Source organism: Silurus aristotelis (assembly GCF_946808225.1).
Source record: "Silurus aristotelis genome assembly, chromosome: 16".
Classification (NCBI taxonomy): Eukaryota; Metazoa; Chordata; class Actinopteri; order Siluriformes; family Siluridae; genus Silurus; species Silurus aristotelis.
Window position 1 is genome coordinate 2,605,635 of NC_139589.1, and position 19,415 is coordinate 2,625,049.

A 19,415-nucleotide genomic window follows, 5' to 3' on the forward strand; every position below is an offset into this window, starting at 1 on the left:
AAGCAAAATGCAAAGATATAATCAATAAAAACCTGTTTCATTGCACTCTAGACATCAGATTGGGGCAAAGGTTCACATTCCATGATAAAAACGACCCTCAAACAACTCTGTCAATGTCCCCAGAAGAGTCACCCAGCCAGAGCAATGACTTGAACCCTATTGAACATCTTTGGAAAGACTTGAAAGTGACTGTCCACCGATGGTCTTCTTCCAACCTGACTGATCTTGACAGGGTTTGCCACGAAGAAATGCAGAAAATCTCCCAATCCAGATGTGCAAAGCTTGTTGTATCATGCCCAGAAAGTCTTGAGGCAGTAAAGGCTGTGAATATTTATGTACATGTGATAGTTAAGTTTTTAAAACAAAAAATACAACTATCTCTAGAATTCTGTTTTGATATTAAGTTCTGATCAAGAGTAAACGATGTTTTAATATCAGATCAAAAGAAGACTAATTCGTGTTCAAGAGAAAAGTAGAAAGAAAGAAAATGACAATGCATGGCCTCTTATGATTTCCCTAGTACCCTTTCTTGACCTACCTTTCCTATCTGTACACCTATGTACAATCATTTTCCAATGTCAACATAGATCATATTTGTTTACACGTTCAGCTCAGCCCTCAATTTAAATTTTTTTTATATGCACTTGCTAGTCACTTTAATAGGAACATATTGTAGGAACTTATTAAAGTTTGTTTTTTTCCAAAGATGTTGTCCAACTGTCCAGTTTCTAGTGAGTCTGTGTTCATTGTAGATTCCTGTCCATGGGTCATGATGTGGTCCTTGTAGTCAATCCACCTCAGGGTTATGTTCTTTGAAATGCAATTTTGAATTTCAGCTCATGCGATGTTTTTTGTTTTTCGCACCATTCTGGCTTAATTCTAAGATTCTGCTGTGCATGAAAATCACAAGAAACCACCGAATCCTGGCACCATCTAAAACTTTCATGCCATTACTCCTTTTTTAAATTGTAATCTTTTATGTGAGCATTAACAAAAGCTCTCGAACTGAGGAGAACAACGCTCTCATTAACTATAGATGAAGCACTAACGTGACCTGCTGGCCCATTGTGCTGTGTTAGCTGGCTAAAACAGTGTAAATGTGTTGTGTGATATTGTCTGTTGTGGAATTCATCAGATAAATAAAACATAGTTGAATTACATGAACCACATCCTGCTTGGTTATGTGCAAAGCATGGCGTTTGTGATATTGGCTGTCATTAGGTATTGCAATCAGCAAACACATGAAGTTAAGGGCGCATAAAAATAGTACTAGTTTTACTAGTCATCATCATCATCATCATCATCATCATCATCATCATCCACATCATCACCGTATTACAAACAACAATGCTCTCTATAATGTATGTTTTTGGCAGTACAATCATAAAAAAGCATACACACACACACACACACACACACACACACACACACACACACACACACACACACACACACACATATTTGCAGTTAGCATGAAACTATTGTTTATATCATATTTAGCACGACTGAGTGATTCAAATTCATACCAAATTTATTTCTATTAGCATTTTCCTAACATGGCATTTGGCACGAACAAGTCAGAAAGTAGCGTCTTTGCTTCTGTTCCCTGTAAACCATGCAACGACATCAAACTGAGTAGCCTTATTCCAAATATATAACTCATTCCTATGACCGAAGATACAAAATAATGCATATACAGTATATCATCATAAGCAGTTACAGCCTTATTATATTAGAATACGAAAATAATGAAAAGAACTCCAGATTTATTTTGCAGGCACATTTCGCTGTGAACCAAGATCTCAATTCATGTCATCACATGTTGGTGTTTCACTCGATCATGTTTCAGTCCCATCATGGCTTATTTAAGTTTTCTTATTGACTTCATGCTGATTGAGATTAATGCATATAGTTACTGTAGTATATGTTGGTATTTCATGACAGTAGAAGCTGATAGTCGTGCTCCTGTGATTCCTGAATGTTGTAAAAACCTCCTGTTTTCGATTCAAGCCGATGTTTTTGGGGGGTGGTCCCTTAGACTTTCAAGATCAGTGTTGCTTTAGGGTCGAGTATCCGGTGCACGGTGAAGAAGAGTAAAAAATATTAAAAAATAAATTTTAAAATAATGCTAAGAAGTACAACATTGACATATAACATTGACATGTGTTTCATAATCTGTAGAGTTTACCTGAGTGGGATGAGGACAATGCCATTGACCAGATTTAGCTGCTCCACAATCCAGAGCCGACTTGGAGCTGCAAGCTACGGTCGACAGAATGTTAAAACACATTCGGGATTCTTCATCCATGCGTTTCTATATCTTACACCCTACAATGCACTTTGGTACTTACAGTGAGAGGAGTAATACTGGATCCAGAACTGTTTGTGTATATCATGTTCATAGTCCTCTGCAGAATTACAGCCTGATTCGTGAGGTGCTTCAGGTACTCGGAGCTCTCTTGTGTCTTTTCATGTGCTTCTCCAACCTGTGGACAGTGATTGGACAGTTAAACATTGATTGACTGGAAGAAAGTCAAATAGACGGTAATTGACTAGAAGAAAGTTTAGTGGAGTCCAAGAGGGACACTTTTGTCTCCAACAAAAGAACTTGTGCAAGACGGAGAAAAGGAGAGAAGATGTGATCAGACTCCTCACTCCCACAGTTGCACAAGGAGGTAGAAGATTAATGGTTTGGGGTTGTTTTGGAAGGTTGGTGACTTATTCCAGGTGAAAGGAATCAACATGGCAACCATTCCATACTTCAAAACCATGCAATTACTTCTGAACTGTGGCTCATTAGAACCGACTTCATCGTACAACAAGACAATGAGCCATACGTCTGAGCTCTGTGTGTTTTATTTACAGAGCAAACAGTCGTCTGAAGTGTTATCTATCATGCAATGACCTGCCCCAAGTTTTACAAGAGGCACAGCAAAGTATTTCAGCAGAACGTTCAGATGCCAAGAGTTAGTTATTATTAATGCTTAGGGAGGATCTGAAAGTAAATTAGTGGAATGTTTTAATAACGAAATGTCCTGATTTTTATATATGTCATTCCTAAACGCCTCCTACATGGATCCACACAGTGTTGATCTTCCTATAATCGGAATTGTATTGGTCAAACAAAACAAGCTTGGTATTCACCTGGCTCCGGTAAATCACGTAGCGTTCCTTCTCATGTCTCAGCGCCGAGCGGAAATCCCCTTTGCTCTCGTGCACCTTTGCCAACAAGTGACGGCTACAAAACAGAATCGTAGAAGAGGGTACATCAGAGCTGAACATTGCACACTTTCTTATGGAAGACAGTGGTTCTTGTGGAGCAGTGGTTTATTCCTCACCCTTGTGCCACTTTTAGCGAGGTCGGCCCCTGATATTTTGAGGTCAAAGCCAGGGCATTCTCCAAAAACTTAAGCGCAAGGTCACACTGCATCATGCCATGTAACACGAGACCAATCTTACTCTGAACAGACCGAAAAAAAATGGTAAAGCAAGCTATCAAGAAAGGTTTATTGCTGATTCAGGTATAGCAGGAAATTGATAAGTTAGCCTAATTGCTAGAGATGGCAGAATCCTATTTTTAGGATTTTCCCAGTTAGGATATTTGACAATAGGAATCCAAAGGCTCTGTGTTTTTATGGAAATTAGGACATACAATCGGATGCTGCAGTGTCTGAAAATGTTTGCCCTAAATTTTCTTTTTCTGAAAACACTTGCTACCAGTTTCCTTACATCCAGTAGAGCCATTTCTGGATGATCTTCTCCACACACCAGCAGCATGAGGTAACGGGCGCGGTAGAGCAGTCGCAACCCTGTAGACGTCTGTCCACCGGCAAAGCAATAAAGACCAAGGTGTTTCTAAAAAAAATGGAGAGTGCAAAAACAGAGTTAGAGATACACCTGCATTTACAGTTTTGCCAAAAGTATGTGGGCACCTGATCATCACACTTATATGTGGTTATTCACTATAACTATAAAGCCGTCAGGGTCAGCAAGACCTTCTCTGGAATCACTAACTCAAATTTTATCCATTTTGTCCATGAAAATGTCTCAAATTATTCCCAGTAGTTGGGATAGTTGAAATTGGAGTTTCTATCCAATCAGATTTCAGACAAAAGAAAGAGTGTCGGCTTTTTAATCATTAACTCCATGTTGCTTGAAGCTGTTGCTTTAACCAGTCAGACTGCGATATGGTCACTTCAGTCACATCAGCATTTTCACATCCTTTGATTGGACGGTCAGAGAGCGCGCTAGTCAGATCTTACAACCCGCATCTGTAGCAAACTGCACAAGCTCAAATATATCAATGTGGATTTAATAGCTGTTTTTTTTTTTTCATTTTACAACGGCTGACATAGGAAAAGAAAATTAATTGGGCGCAGATTCATTTACAAGGATATTTACAAGACGGACTTTTCAAGAAATGTTGGACATCTTGAGGAAAGGTCACCAAAACAGTCCAAGTTTTTCATGAACCATTTATATGTTTGCGTTTTCTTTCCTGTCGAATTTGCACAAAAACACAAGCATATTCTGCCTTTATTTCAAATCCCAAGAAAACCATAATGCACGATAAAATGCACCATAAAAATGCACGAAAATGCAAAAACCCAGAGGTGATTTTATGAGGTTAATTTCAATGCTTCTGCGAGAGATGATCTATGCAGGCGGTGCAGTTGTGGCTACAGTGAAAGGAGACGTGTTGAATTGTGTTTATTGGGTTTCTTGCTTTAGTGATGACATTCATTCTCACTGTATGAGATTCCTGTCTGTGATGCAGCGCTCTGTTCTACTACTTTTCTTTATAAATGTTTAAAAAGGTTTCCACATACAGTACTTTCAGCATTATGGTGCACCCACTGTGACTATGGAACAATTTTATACTCTTTTATAAACATTTTACCAGGAAGTGACATGACACTTGACACTCACATATTCCTGTATAGTGTTCGGATGGTCTATTCCCAGAACTCTTTCGCTGATCAGTACAGCTTTCTGCTGGTGACTCAGTGCCTAAGATAAAACACATACAACTGGAATGGGATAACGTGTCTACCGTGTTTATTAGGAATTTAAAATTACATGCACACCAAAGCTTAAATCTTTAACTGGATGAGTAAAGAGCACAAAATCCACACCTCAGCATAGTCTCCGAGTATGTAATAAATGCGTCCCAGCAGACGCAGACAGATGCAGACATCCTGGTGCAGAGCCCCATAAACATTAGTGAACAAGCTTAATGCTTGGCTGATTAGCTCACAACCTTCATTCAGGTTTCCTGAAGATGATAAAAGATTAGTTATTGTGTTGTTGTTTTCTGTGTGTTGTTAGCTGTTGGAGAAACTCTTGCACTCACCCTGCTGGATGCTGGCTTGGCCGCAGTGCAGAAAATAAATCCCATCATTAGCTTTCGGGATGACGTGCTTTATAACGGGGAAAATGTTCAAGATGTCCTCCTCGCTGAACGCCGGCCTTTGCTTGCCATCAAACTGATACTCTCTGATATGAATCTGAACATTGGGTACATTTGAGTGTTGGTGTTTAAAGTGGTGGCAGGGTTCAGAGAGTTTTGGCAAACACATGGGGTGAATTTTTACCCGAAACATTGCATTGTTGGAAGGATGGCAGATTTATCTTACATTACCTGGATGCCTGTTTTGATACAGATCTCTCTGAGCAGGGTGATTCTTTGTAAACCACATTTCTCCACCGCCTGCTCTATACTTTCACTGCCGGGCACAAATAAAACATCAAGATTAATTGAGGTTTATAATTTTGCAATTCAAGCTATTAAAAATCGAAATACATTTAAAAGAAGCGAAATTAAAACCTTCAACGCAACATGCATTTATTCACTAAGTCCTTTCTTTACTTAGATATAAATTAAATAATAAACTCCACTGAAAAATATTTGTAATCGCTATTGATTAGATTTATTGATGCGCCAAGTCTCAAATCAAGCACCAAAAACCCCCGTGATGCACACATCCGGCGTTTAAAACCGTCCGTGTGGAAACACAGCAAAAGTTTCGTTTGGTGTCCTGATGATTTTCTGTACGTAATTCAACACACCATTATTACTTTAAAACATTTACAAGAATATTTTGTCGTCATGCTCTATCTTGAGTTTGGTGTCACTTATTATAAACATACATTTGCATAAAGAATCAATGTATCAATCGGGAGCAGCCGAAAGAAGTAGAAGGAGTAGAAGAAGAACAGTAAAACACTATTAATTGTGATTAAATATTTTAATCGATTGACAGCCCTAGTTTATAAAAAATACATCTGCATTTACAGAATATCTGATTTATTCATCCAAAACAAAGCATTTATAGTTGCTTTGACATTCCGATAAACCTCAGGGAATTTGGTGAAATTACCTACAATACTTCAATGACAACATCTTATTATTAATATCTACCATATCATTCACTACACTGCTATCGGTTTCAGATCGTCTGTATAGCTGCAACATTTGCCATTTTTTTATTTTTGTTTATATTTTTTCCCTTAATCCTCTCAAATTTGGTTACCAGCTAAATATCTCACCTACTAGCAAGGTGTTTTTTCACCTATGACAATACCTGCAAATCGGAGACAATTACACATTTCATCTGAAACACTTGAAACAAGCCAACCAGGTTTTTTCAAACCGCTTCCCATGTTGTGTCAAAGAGCACAGAAATGTACTGTATTTACAGGGAAAATGCTGTCTGTCCCTATTACACATACATGCACCTGTCACAGACATTGCACACACATTACGATTGCCTATTGTCATTGTGATTGAGAAGAAAGAGAAAGATTCCCATCCCACACACACAGACCTCCCTTTGTACTCACTGGATCTCAGAGGTGGAACGTAAACGAATTACATTTACTCAAATTACTGTAATTGAGTCGTTTTTTTTTTATTATTTACTACGACTCTTAAAAGTAGATTTTAAAATCTGTAATTTTAATTTGACTGAAGTATGTTTTGTTTGAAGTATTGTACTTAACTACATTTTAAATCATATCCATTACTGGGTAAAAAATAATAAAAAATAACTACTGCACTGACTGATTGATGGGCGGAGAACAAACGCGCTAAAACTCCCAAAAAAGAAAGATGGAGATGGACGAGACAGTTGTTCGATGTGTGCGCTCGCTACCTGATTTCTGAATCTGCATGTTTGCGTTTTTTCTCATTATCATAACTTAATTTTTTTTGCTTTAAAAGTGCACAACTAACATTAGACTTAAGTCATGGACGGTAGTGTTTTTTTTTTTATTTATTATTACTTTTTTGTTATTGCACTTCAATTTATAAAGGTTTTAGTTCAGTTATTAACAACTGGTTTGAGATTTATATCTCCATATCCGTTTTGAACTACACTAGAATTAGAAAATTTATAAAAAATTTATTTGAAGTTACAGTACTTTTACTTGAGTAGAATATTATATTACTCTTTTCACCTCTAATCTTGAACTAGAATTTAAATAACTGTAAGTTTATGCGAAAAAACAGAAGCTATGAATAATTAAGTCAAGGAATGTTCACAAATGTTTGACTTGCATTGGATTTACCATGCATATATGATTTAAACCTGTAATTGTGTGTAAATACTAGGTAAATATTGAGCTTTTACCACAGCAGGCTGTAGTGATAATACTCCTGAGCCTCAGCCTGGATAGTCCTCCAGAGTTCACTGGAGGTCAGGTTGGTTAATGCACCTCCTACACTTGGCACTTTGCCACTTAAAGAGCCACGACTCCGCCTCCGCCGACTCCTGCGCTTGGATGACAATCTGTCCATCTGCTGGGTCCCCAGAACCTCCGGCGAGGGGCTGAGGAAGCAGTTGAGGAAATGGCTGACTGAGACAGACAGGGAAGATGACTCTACAGCCTGAGGGCAAAATATGCAACAGTGGTAAGATCAAGGGTCAACAAGGTGTGGCGGATCTAACAATGAATTGTAGCATAAGATTAGAGAAAACGGTATTCTACTGAACATTTGGGATTTCAAATAAAAAACTTACTAACAAATAGGTCCTGAACGTATGTTTTGCACATCTAGTGATCAACTCACATAGTGCAATTCGCTACAAGGAAAAAGCGAGACAGATGAGTGTCATTTTGTGTGCAAAGTGCTCAGTAATAAATTCAACAGAACCCATGGTATAAAATGACTCACATAAACATGGTCCAGTTTTGTCTTCTGAGGACTTTTCTCAATAAACTCCAGTACTATTCCCAGGTAACGGATGTTGATGCCATTTTGATGGAGAGCCTCAGTTAAGGTAAAACCATCCATCGGCATTGTGGTATGATCAACGCAGCTCTTAATCTGCATGCTCACAACATGGTCATTATTAGTTTCTGGGAATATTTATGATATCGAGAAAGATGCATAGATCACAGAGCAATAAGGACTCATACTCACTAAGTTTGGGATTTGGGTTGACACAAGGAAAGCTGCCGTATCCTTTAAAAGTTGTTTCTGTTCCTGGATATCTTGCAAACATTCTTTTGGGAATCGAACACCTACGATATGAATACATGAACTATGATTAGGATAAAATTGGAATATGTTTGAATTTCAGTAACATTCAATAACTCATGCATAGGGACGAGCAGAGATCATGACTGAAGTGTTATCTCTGAAGTGTTAATGAAGAACTATTATGTAGTAGTACTATATTGTAAAGGTCTGTTGGATTTTGGTGCGCGTTTGTGGAGATTTATGCTCCTTCAGTCACAAAGGCGTTAGTAAAGTCAGGTGCTAATGTAAAATGCAGTCGGCTTTCCACTTTGTTCCAAAGGCGTTCAATAGGGTTGAGGTCAGCGCTCTAGAGCAGGCCACCCAAGAGCTTTCACGCCAAACCATATAAATCATATCTGGTTTTGTGAACAACACCATGGAATGGGTAAAGAACTTTAGTTAAGACACTGGACTTCTGATCATAATTTTGAATTTCAGCACTGCTGGTCCCTTGAGCAAGGCTCTTAACCCTCAACTGCTCATTTGTATGAATAAGATTATTGTTGCTCTGCAGTGGAGCGTCTGCTAAATGTGGGAAATGTAAATTTCATGTGAGCCCAAACCCTGACCACCCAACATCGTATATCTTTTTTAATAAAATGAAAAACACAACAAAGCACACCCAGAACTGTTGAGCAGGATGTTATGTTGGAACAGGTTCAGGTCTCTTAGGAAAATGTCATGCTACCGCATCCACGACGTCCTGTATTATTGTGTGCTTTCAACTTTGTGCTTTCAGGTGTCCCAATACTTTTTTCTTATATATTTTAATGACTAAACAAACCGTTACGTAATTTTTTTATGTACTTAGTATTTATTACTAGATAAAAGTAAACACTCGGGAGTTAATGTAGTACTACTTTTTCATTCCCTGCATGAGTTATTAAACAATATTGTTAAGATTTACCAAAACTTTTGTCCACTAAAAGCTACTCACTAACCCACACACCTGGTGAGAAAATGTCAGGGTTGAAACGAATGTCAAGAGAGGACGAATGCATAGACCGATGGAGAGAATCGTTCTTGTCAATATCTACATGCTTGCTGGAAACATCTGGTGTTGGATCCAAAGCATCTACCTCTGGACTGTCTGGTAATTCAACATCTCTTATTCTGTTGCTTTCTTGATCAAGGCTTTGAGATTCGTTACTCATGTATAATTGATGCCTAAAGAAACAAATATGAGTAAATCTAAATTCTTAAATTGCCAGTACACACAAATATTTATACAGAAATATACACTGATCAGGCATAACATTATGACATTATAACATTATGAGCGGTGAAGTAAATAACAGTGATTATCTTTTCATCACGGCACCTGTTAGTAAGTATTTGGCAGCAAGTGAAGCAGAAAAAATGGGCAAGTGTAAGAATTTGAGCGAGGTTAAAAAGGGCCAAATTGTGACGTCTAGACGTCTGGGTCAGAGCATCTCTAAAACTACAGCTCTTGTGGGATGTTCCTGGTCTGCAGTGGTCAGTATCTATCAAAAGTGCTCCAAGGAAGGAACAGTGGTGAACCGGCGACAGGGTCATGAGCGGTCGAGGCTCATTGACGCACGTGGGGATCGAAGGCTGGCCCGTGTGGTCTGATCCAACAGATGAGCTCCTGTAGCTCAAACTGCTGATGAAGTTAATGCTTGAAAGGTAAAGGATTGTCTTGGCAGCAAAAGGGGGACCAACACAATATTAGGCAGGTAGTCATAATGTTATGCTTGATCAGTGGCTATAATGATATGCGGAATATAAGAAAAATATATTGACCTATACTTCACAAATGCCTCAACTAGCTCTTGTCTCAGACAGACCAGGCGATGTCGGTGTTGCATTGGGAAACCCAGTTGTTGGCACTCGGTGTTTAGTTCCTCCCCTTCCACAGGCAAGAAATTGAGGTCAGGGGGAAATGTGAACAGCAGGTCGAGAATGTAATGACGGCCATCGTTACCCACGATGCCCTTGCATTCCACTGAGGAACACAACTCTACAGCGGAGTCGTCTTTGTTAAGCACAAAGTGCCGCTGCACTCTCAGATGCTTGCTGGGTTTTTCCAGTAACTTTAGGAACCTTGAGGAATCCAGAACCAACATAATCTCTTACTTTCAATTATAAAACATTTCTGTCAACAATGCTAAAGACAAAGGATTTTAAAACCAACTTACTGTTCGTTAGAGACGACAGTCTTTCCGAAGTCAGTGGAACCGTAGATCACACTCTGTTCCTGGTCACATTCAAGAATTCCAGGGACAATCGACTGTGCAGTGATACGGTAACCTCGATAATCCACCAGTACTGTACCAAGCATGTATAGGCCATCTGTATCCAGTGCACTGTATGCTCTCACACCATTCAGGTCAATGGCTGAGGCGACATAGGCTGCAGCCTCGCCACCTACCTCTTTATACTGTTCATGTCCGTCTACGCCCATGCTAAAGAAGATATTGTTCCACACATACATGTGATTGTGTGGTTCCTCACTGGGGTTGATGGGCATCACATTGCCATCGACTACTGCCATTGCACCTCGTGTAGCAGTGCTCACAAAATCACTGTTAACCTGCGGAGGACAAATCGATTTTTGTCTTTGCTTTAGTAATATTTTAGTACTAATCAGTGATGTCAAACTGAGCTGAAAAGAGTTGGGAGGGACCCCTGAAAAACGTTGGCCTTACCTTGAAGATTGCTCTGTCTCTTAGCAGGCGATCTCTGAGGCTCTGACTCGGTAGCTCTCTAGTGCTCTGAAGCTCTTCATTCCAGTCACAAACCTAAAGTTTAGCAGCAACATTTTCAACATAATTGTAGACTGTAAGTTTTATTGATATCTTTTTTTGTTCCCTCATGTTTTGGAACCTAATGGAAAAAGCCTCCAGTCGATACAGTGCTTGTCAAAAGTTTGGAAACACCTGGCCTTTTATTTATTTTGAGACATTTGACTTTTTTTTTTACATTTATCCAGGTCGACTTACATTTATCTCATTTAATACAAGTGAGCATTTGGGAAAAAAGACAAAACGGAACCTGTCCAGGCACATGTCCTTCATAGTACAGTTGGGAAGAGCTGGCCTCTTCAGCTCGAACACAGTCCATGGCATGGTCGAGAGTTGGAGCAGTCCAGCTAAACACCTGTAATGGTGTACCTATTCTCTCAAAAGGGTGTGTCGATGTTCTGAAAAGCAAAGTAGCAAACATTAAGCTTTGAATTAAATAGAAGAATTACTTGGAAAACATAGCTAATTTTCATAGTCTCAACATGTGAATCTACAGTAATATCTATGTGTTAAGAGATTTACCTTCTCTTGAGTAAAAGACTGAAGTTCTTTTTAAATACTGGACTGATCTGATTCAGAAGCTCCACTAAGGAATGACTAAGCATACTGGGATTTTCTGGCTTCGGGTTAAAATTGTAAGTGGTAGATCTAAAAAAAAAAAAAGACATTCATTCATTCATTCATTCATTCATTCATTCATTCATTCATCCTTCAGCAACAGAACAGCATCCAAATGTCATTGATCTACTCACTGATTCAAGTAAAAACCTCGTGTTGAAGCTGTAATGCTGAATTGTCTGTCCTCCATGGTAAGGACATTGAGGTACATGAGATCACCATGTATTTTTCTGTTTCCTGGAGGAGGGTTCCAGTTGCTGGTCATCAGCACCTTCAGGCATTCGATGGACTGTTAGCAAAAGGACACAGAGTACAGTTAATGCCAAGTTAGTTTCTTTAATATTTCAAAGATTTATCAATCTATATCGAACACAATAAAAAAAAATATTTAGGTGCAAATCATACTAAGGATTTTATCATCAAGTGGAGTTGGTTGGGTTTTTGTGTTTTATGGGGACATTTCATAGATGTAATGGTTTTTATACTGTACAAACTATATATTCTATCCTCCTACACTAACCCCGTGGAACACGACTGGATTGGTGCAAGCTCTGGATGTACATAAACAATACACTTACTGGAAGACTATTCCTGGTTCTCAGAGAAGAACCACACATACAGTCGCCCAAGCCAGGATCAAACCCGGGGATTCTGGAGCTATAAGGCAGCTACATTATTGTGCCATACTGTGCCACCATGCTGACCCACATAAGCTTGCAGTACCATATTTTGCGCTCATCCTTATACACACTTGTCTGTAGTTTACCTTTAAGTTCTCACTTTGAGGCTGCAGGGGTCCCAGTAAACATTCCTTAGTCCCTGGAAGAATGTACTCAGGAGGGCTACAATTAAATTGCATCACATCTTCAGCTCTTTTCTTGAATTTGCTGTTTTCTGAAAAGAATGTATACATTTTTCAAAGAACAGCTGGATAGTATAATTTAGCTCTTTTGCATTTGTTCTCCCTGTGTCGTTCTCTAAGAATGGCTTTACAAAATTCATGTAGAGAATTGGTATTAATGGGTATTGTCTGTTGCATCTCACCTTCAGCACGATCTTCAGTGAAGAACCTAAGGAAGGACAGAGAGCTTCCCTCGATGCCGTTATAGGCATCTGTGAGGTCCAAGCTTTTCAGCAGGTCTCTGATGTGACGAAGGTGTAAACGTACTTCTCGAACTGTGTATGGCTCTACAAGTTTCATAAAAGTCATACAGACCATCCAGGTGGATAAATAACTTGGTACTACCTGACCTCAATGGACTAATGAATAGGACAGTGGTCATCATTATTGTTACCTAAATTTGCAGACGCATGAAATGTGCATTCAGCTTAAATATAGTATTTAAATTTGATAAAGTCTCCAATGGTCAGTCTATAAAGTTTCAGTTGAACACTTGCCTTCCACTATCTTCAAAAGCGAGCCCTCTTGCAGACCACTAATGGCCTTCAGATTAGAGAAGTTGTCCAGTGTATTCCCATCTAACTGCAGGGAGAAACAGGTACGATAACAGGTCTCCTCACGGTCCATCAACACTTGCTTGATTTCCTGCACCATTGCTAATGGAGATGCCTGAATGTCACACAAGGCAAAAAAAAAAAAAAAGCATTTATAAAAAGGTCAGCAGGAAGTATCAAAAACCTTTTATTGTGAGAGTAACCAGAGATGTGTTAGTAAATAGCTACAAAAAGATACAGGCATAGGTTTTCATTTCAACCAATTTTCTTTGGAGGATTCTGGAAGAAGGGGTTGTAAAGAAGGAGCACATCAGCAGGACTGTATACATTGTCGAGCTGAGATGTGAGAGCTTAGTGGTTAAGGCATTGGCTTTTGGATCCGAAGATTGTGTTCATAACACAGCCACAACCAAGCTGCCAATTCTGGGCCCCTGAGCAAAGCCCTTAATCCCATAGCTGTTCAGTTGTATGAATAAGATAATGTAAGTCGCTCTGGATAAGGGTGTCTACCAAATGCTGTAAAGGAGGATGCTATATTAAAAAGCTAAGCTAGACCATGTACATTTTACATCATTTTACACCCTTATTCAGAGCAACTAGTCTCATACAGTCCACATGTAAAGTTTTTGTTTAAGGTTCCAGCAACCCAGCTTGGTTGATCAGAAGTCAAACATCTTAACAATTGAGCTACCACTTCCCCTAAAAGCTACCCAATTCATGGGGCAGGAATGTTTTACCCAGCGCAAAGAACTGTTGAAGCATGCACTAGAAACAGGCCAGTGACTATGAAATGTACTTCCATTAGAATAATGCTAACTATTTCATCATAAGCCACTGGCTTGTGAGTCCATTCCACAAAGGTATGAAACCCAATGCAATGTTGAGCTATTCCTATCCTAAATAGAGCATCGTATTTCGTTGGGAGTGACGAGGATGGACAGGATTAGAAATGAGTTTATAAGAGGGACAGCACATGTAGGATGTTTTGAAGACAAGGTGAGGGAGGTGAGATTGAGATGGTTTGGACATGTGCAGAGGAGGGACATGGGGTATATCTGTAGGAGAATGCTGAGGATGGAGCCACCAGGAGAAAGGAAAAGAGGAAGACCAAGGAGGAGGTTTATAGATGTGGTGAGGGAAGACATGCAGGTAGTTGGTTTGAAAGAGACAGATGTAGAGGACAGGGTGGGTATGGAGACTGATGATCTGCCGTGGCGACCCCTAATGGGAGAAGCTGAAAGAAGAAGAAGAAAATCAGTGCAAAAATGATTTTCACCCTTAATATCAGTATCATAAGAATATCAACACCTTCATGTTATATATCCTGTCTATCGGTGCTATCTGTAATTTTAGGGCAAGGTGTGCTATTAGGACATGCTATAATGACTTCTTACAGCTTCCATAAATCCATAATAGCCCACAAAAGAAAGCAGAATAGAAATGTATATATTTACCCAGGGTAAAAGAGAAATCTATAACTAGGTGGAGGACCACCAGCTCGTTTTTTCATAGGGTGCAGTCATAGAACCATGGTACATACACTATATGGAACAAAAATGTTCTTTACCAAACTGTTGCTACAATGTTGGAGGGACACAATTGTATGGGACATCTAGATTGATGCAGTAGCATTTTCCCCTTCACCTGATCTGGGAGGCCCAAACCTGTTCTATCTTGACAATGCACAAAGCAAGCTCCATGAAGATATACTTTATATGGGTTGACCTCTAACCTTAACTCTATTGAACACCTTTGGGATGAATGTCCTCCTCACCTCAAGAACATCAGTACCCGACTTTACTAACACCCTTGTGACTGAATGAGCACAAATCTCTATTTACATTTATGGCATTTGGCAGATGCCCTTATCCAGAGCGATGTTATCTCAGTAATACAGTTGAGCAATTGATGGTTAAGAACCTTTCTCATGGGCCCAGCAGTGACAGCTTGGTGGTGGTAGGATATGAACCCATGACCTTCTGATCAGAAGCCCCACATCTTATTCACTAAGTTATCCCTTCCCTAGTGGGACATCTTTCCAGAGGAGTGAAGGTTATTTGAACAGCAAATGGGGACTAAATGTAAAATACTAAATGGGATGTTCAGAAAGCACATACAAATCGTATGTGTCCCTAATCTTTTGTCCAAATACCGCATGTAAACATTCATTTTTTTAACTAATAAAAGCAAAATACCTGGAAATCGGTGGGCTCGGTCCCAGGGGCCTGGATCCTGATAGTTAACCCCGTGTCCTCATTGGGGTCTAAATCTACAGAATCAGGATCCTCCTGGAGTTCCTTGTCCCTGTATCTGTTTAGCTCTGAAATCTCAGTTTGGTCACTGAGCATGTTATTTGGACTTTGCCCTTATATAATCAAAAGAAATGGCATACAGTGAACGGTTGGACATTTGATATGACATGTAAAACACTACTGTACACTGATCAGGCATAACATTATGATCAAATGCCTAATATTGTGTTGGTCTCCTTTTGCTGCCAAAACAGTTCTGACCCATTGAGCATTTACTCCATTATCTTCTTCAGCAGTTTGGACCACTTTTGATAGATTCTGACCACTGCAGACCGGGAACAGCTCACAAGAGCTGCAGTTTTGGAGATGCTCAAACCCAGTCGTCTAGCTGTCACAATTTGGCCCTCACTCAAATCCTTACACTTTTTCCTGCTTCTAACATCAACTTTGAGGACAAAATGCTGCCTAATAAATATATCCACTCACTAACAGGTGCAATGATGAAGAGATAATCAGTGTTATTCACTTCACCGCTCATAATGTTATAATGTCATGGTGTTATGCCTGATCTGTATGTAGTTTGTCAGTTTGTTGACTATACTCTCCAGGAAGTACTTCGCCATTTCGCCATACTTAGATGGCGAAATGTCATTTTTGTATAGTATTTTTCAATAGGTGTCGTCTTTTTTTATTTTTTTTTAATCAGTGGTATCACTGAGCACATACCTGCTATATTCGGGGTGGCCAGGAACAGTTTATCAACCACAAACAGGGTAAACTGTTCATTTTTCACTGGTCTTTGGTACAAATTTGGACCTATTTTGACCTGATCCTTGTCTTCAGACCAGTTTTGTTCCTTATTAAGAGTTCTTAACTTTACTACACCTTGTATATTTGATGCAAACTTAGCTTCATTCCCAGGTATGTGCTGTGTTGAAGTCTTAGTGATCTCTGTAGCATCCCCTTCTGTCTGAATGGAGTCCAGTTCCAGCATAAGCTCTCGGTTCTGTGCCATCTCTTCCTGGTTTCTCTCGATATCCTGGTTTGTCTGAAGTCTAACCGCTAACTGTTTGTTTTCTTCGTTTTGACTAATCAGAATAACAGTTTCCTGCCTTTTTTCCTCCGTCTGTGCTGTGCTTGGTCTATGTTGTGCTTCTGTTTGTCCTGATTGGACCGGAGAATGTTTTGTTTGGTTGCTTTCATTGAGGTTCATTTTTGCTACACCTCTCTGTGCTGCATTTGCATCTGAACATACAGCACTTTGTTCACACTCGGCTACATTGCTGAGAACGTCATTTGCTCTCTGTGCAACTTCCTGTCCCAGTTGTGCTCCGTTCTGGTCTCGGTGTACCATGTTTAGCTCCATTTGTTCTGTTTCTTTTCCCAGAGTTCCTTCTTTGTCCTCATCTTGAATTCCACTTTCATTTACTCCAATGATGTCAGTCTCAGTCTGTGAAGATCCTTTTGCTTGGCTGTCAGATGAAGGTGTTCTGAAGGTGCCAGAGGATGTGGCCTCTGAAAAAACTTGTTGATGGCTTGCATGATTTCTCTGTGCTAAGAACTGCACTTCTTGACAAGAGGAATCCTGCCAATACCTGGTTTCCTGTCCATGTGTGTAGATAAAGGTGTGAGAAGCTAAATTTGAAGCATTCGATTGCTCTGATGGCCATGAACGCAAGGCTGATAGTAAGGGCCATTCGTTCTCCGTGGTGCATAGCTGATTTCGGTCCAAATAGTGAAATTCCCGTTGACTGATTCTTGTGCTTGGCATTTCGTCTTCTTGAAAATCCTCTTTTACACTAGTTTGTTTTTTGTTTTGTCCTCTCTCTGGTAAAACAAGCTCTACCTGCTGTGAGACGTCAGCCATGTCCAGGTTTGCTCGGTGACTACTGCTAAGGACAATGTCAGGGTAAATGAGGTGGTCCTGATCCAGGACAGGAGATGCCAACATGTCAGACGTTGATGGAGAGAGGCTTTCAACATCACTATTCTCTCTTGACAAGAGCGGAGATTGCTCTTCGATTCGCTCAGGAACGTCCTTACAGCGGAACAAATGCCTGAGACAGCACTGAAGTAGGTTTCCCATGCTGATCGAGAAGTGTTCAACACGCTGTCACACTCCAGCAAATCTGTCATGCATGAACATCGATTCCAGCCCAAGATTTCATCATAGCGAACTCTTCTGAAGTTTTTGGAACGCCTGTAAATACGGTCATCGCAGACTTGGTAGTAATGTGCACTTTGATTTGTAGAAATAACCAGGCTGAGAGCTGATTCAGTCAGAAGTTCGGCACCACGGTACTGGAATGAAACACAGATTGAACCCAGCCTGAATATTTTTATAAATAGTGATGATTTCATAAAAAAAAAAAAAAAAAAAGATCTCGATTTAAGAAGTGTTCTTTTGGAAGTATTTGCGTAATAGGTTGATTACGTCATTGGTTTTGAAAGTTCATAGATCATCTTTCAGCCTGGTGACCTGCAGAAAAGCACCTTTATGTAAACAATGCTATGAGAAAATGCACCACTTCTTACCTTTGGATTTTCTCATCTCGGAACTCTCCTCAAATTTCCCTGGAAGCCTGATTACGCCAAACACCATCCATTTCTTCTTTTGCCCAGGACAGGTTACACAGCCTCTTCTTGTATCCTTTTTTGCCCTTCATTATGTGTGTGTGTGTGTGTGTGTGTGTGTGTGCCTCTCTTTTGCAGCGCCCCTCCTTCATACACACTTTTTTCCAGGAAGGAGGAGTCTGCCCAGAGCCCCATGGCTCTAGCCCACTTCTGTTCCCGAGCAGCAGAAATCTCAACTCATTTTTTCAGCTCTTCACATAAACCATCTGAAAAAAGGCACAGACTGCATGCTAGCCTCCTGCATCCCGCTCGGCATATGCATCACGTGTAGCTGCTTTTTCACTCGGGTCACCCGTATAAATAGCTTCTGCTTGTAGTTCATGCTTATCAGGCAGAAGGAGGCTGTGCAGGCTTGTGTAAGACACACCTCCTTTCTGTCCCTAATGAATTGACTGCTGCTCCAGAGCAGTTGCTATGGCAGGGTGCTGCAGTAGCAGCAGAATGCTGTGGTGGACCTCGGCAAGGTTGAAAAAAATGATAAAGGAGCTTTGTGTGGCAGTAAATTTCAAGACTTTCTTTTTCTCTTCCTCTCTCTTTCTCCGTCTCCCTCTCCCCCGACATCTCTTTCCCCGTCTCATGATCCAAGATTCAAAGGTTGCTTTATTGGTATTACAAATATGAATTCTAGCTCGGGTACAGACTTTGGGAACAAATCAGTTAATTAGTATGTACATACAATTTGTTTAAGTTAGTATAATATTATTATTAATAATAATAAGTAATATGCATCAGTGATTAGAATAAATTATTATTATTATTTATTATAGAAGGGCATTTATATATATATATATATATATATATATATATATATATATATATATATATATATATATATATATATATATATATATATATCAGTGATGGGCCATCAGGGCCAGAAAGGCCTTTTTTAGCAGAAATGTTATAAATATGTTTTATCCTTAATAGTCTATTCTCTTCATTTAATAGCGTTTCTCTCGGGGAAACGTTCTTATCCAATCATATTTCAGCTGACATGTCATGTGTTGCTTGGGTCAAAGGAATCTGTGCATCTTTATCAGTCCTGGAGCTTACAAAACATGTAGCTTGAAGCTGTTGCTTTAAACGATCAGATTTGTTAACTCATCATATCTGCATTTTATCGATGCTTCTGCTACAGATGATGTATGAGGGAGGTGCAGTTGTGGC

At 39.6% G+C, this 19,415-nt stretch overlaps 1 protein-coding gene across 1 annotated transcript; it reads right to left on the reverse strand.

The window, feature by feature from the left end:
• Positions 1-1,513: 1,513 nt before the first annotated feature.
• On the reverse strand, positions 1,514-18,630 carry cluhb (clustered mitochondria (cluA/CLU1) homolog b). Its single transcript, XM_083563599.1, has 27 exons — positions 18,150-18,630; positions 16,341-17,915; positions 15,558-15,727; positions 13,306-13,477; positions 12,952-13,095; positions 12,674-12,801; positions 12,042-12,196; positions 11,812-11,937; positions 11,540-11,687; positions 11,194-11,286; positions 10,684-11,078; positions 10,289-10,588; positions 9,474-9,691; positions 8,426-8,526; positions 8,177-8,329; positions 8,022-8,084; positions 7,632-7,888; positions 5,642-5,726; positions 5,354-5,507; positions 5,136-5,275; positions 4,930-5,010; positions 3,730-3,855; positions 3,339-3,460; positions 3,145-3,238; positions 2,352-2,486; positions 2,189-2,262; positions 1,514-2,057 (listed from the first exon to the last, which is right to left on the reverse strand). Exons 2-27 carry the CDS (start codon positions 17,698-17,700, stop codon positions 2,006-2,008), a joined length of 5,046 nt encoding a protein of 1,681 aa, XP_083419725.1. The 5' UTR covers positions 17,701-17,915; positions 18,150-18,630; the 3' UTR covers positions 1,514-2,005.
• Positions 18,631-19,415: the final 785 nt, after the last annotated feature.

Bases quoted from the DNA above. Each gene is read 5' to 3' on its own strand.
- cluhb (XM_083563599.1), bottom strand. From the start codon at position 17,700: ATGGGAAACCTACTTCAGTGCTGTCTCAGGCATTTGTTCCGCTGTAAG. The intron at 13,096-13,305 runs GCAAGTGTTCAA...TGAAACTTGTAG, and splicing joins GCTTTTGAAGATAGTGGAAG to AGCCATACACAGTTCGAGAA. The intron at 11,938-12,041 runs GTGAGTAGATCA...TTTTTTTTTTAG, and splicing joins CGAGGTTTTTACTTGAATCA to ATCTACCACTTACAATTTTA.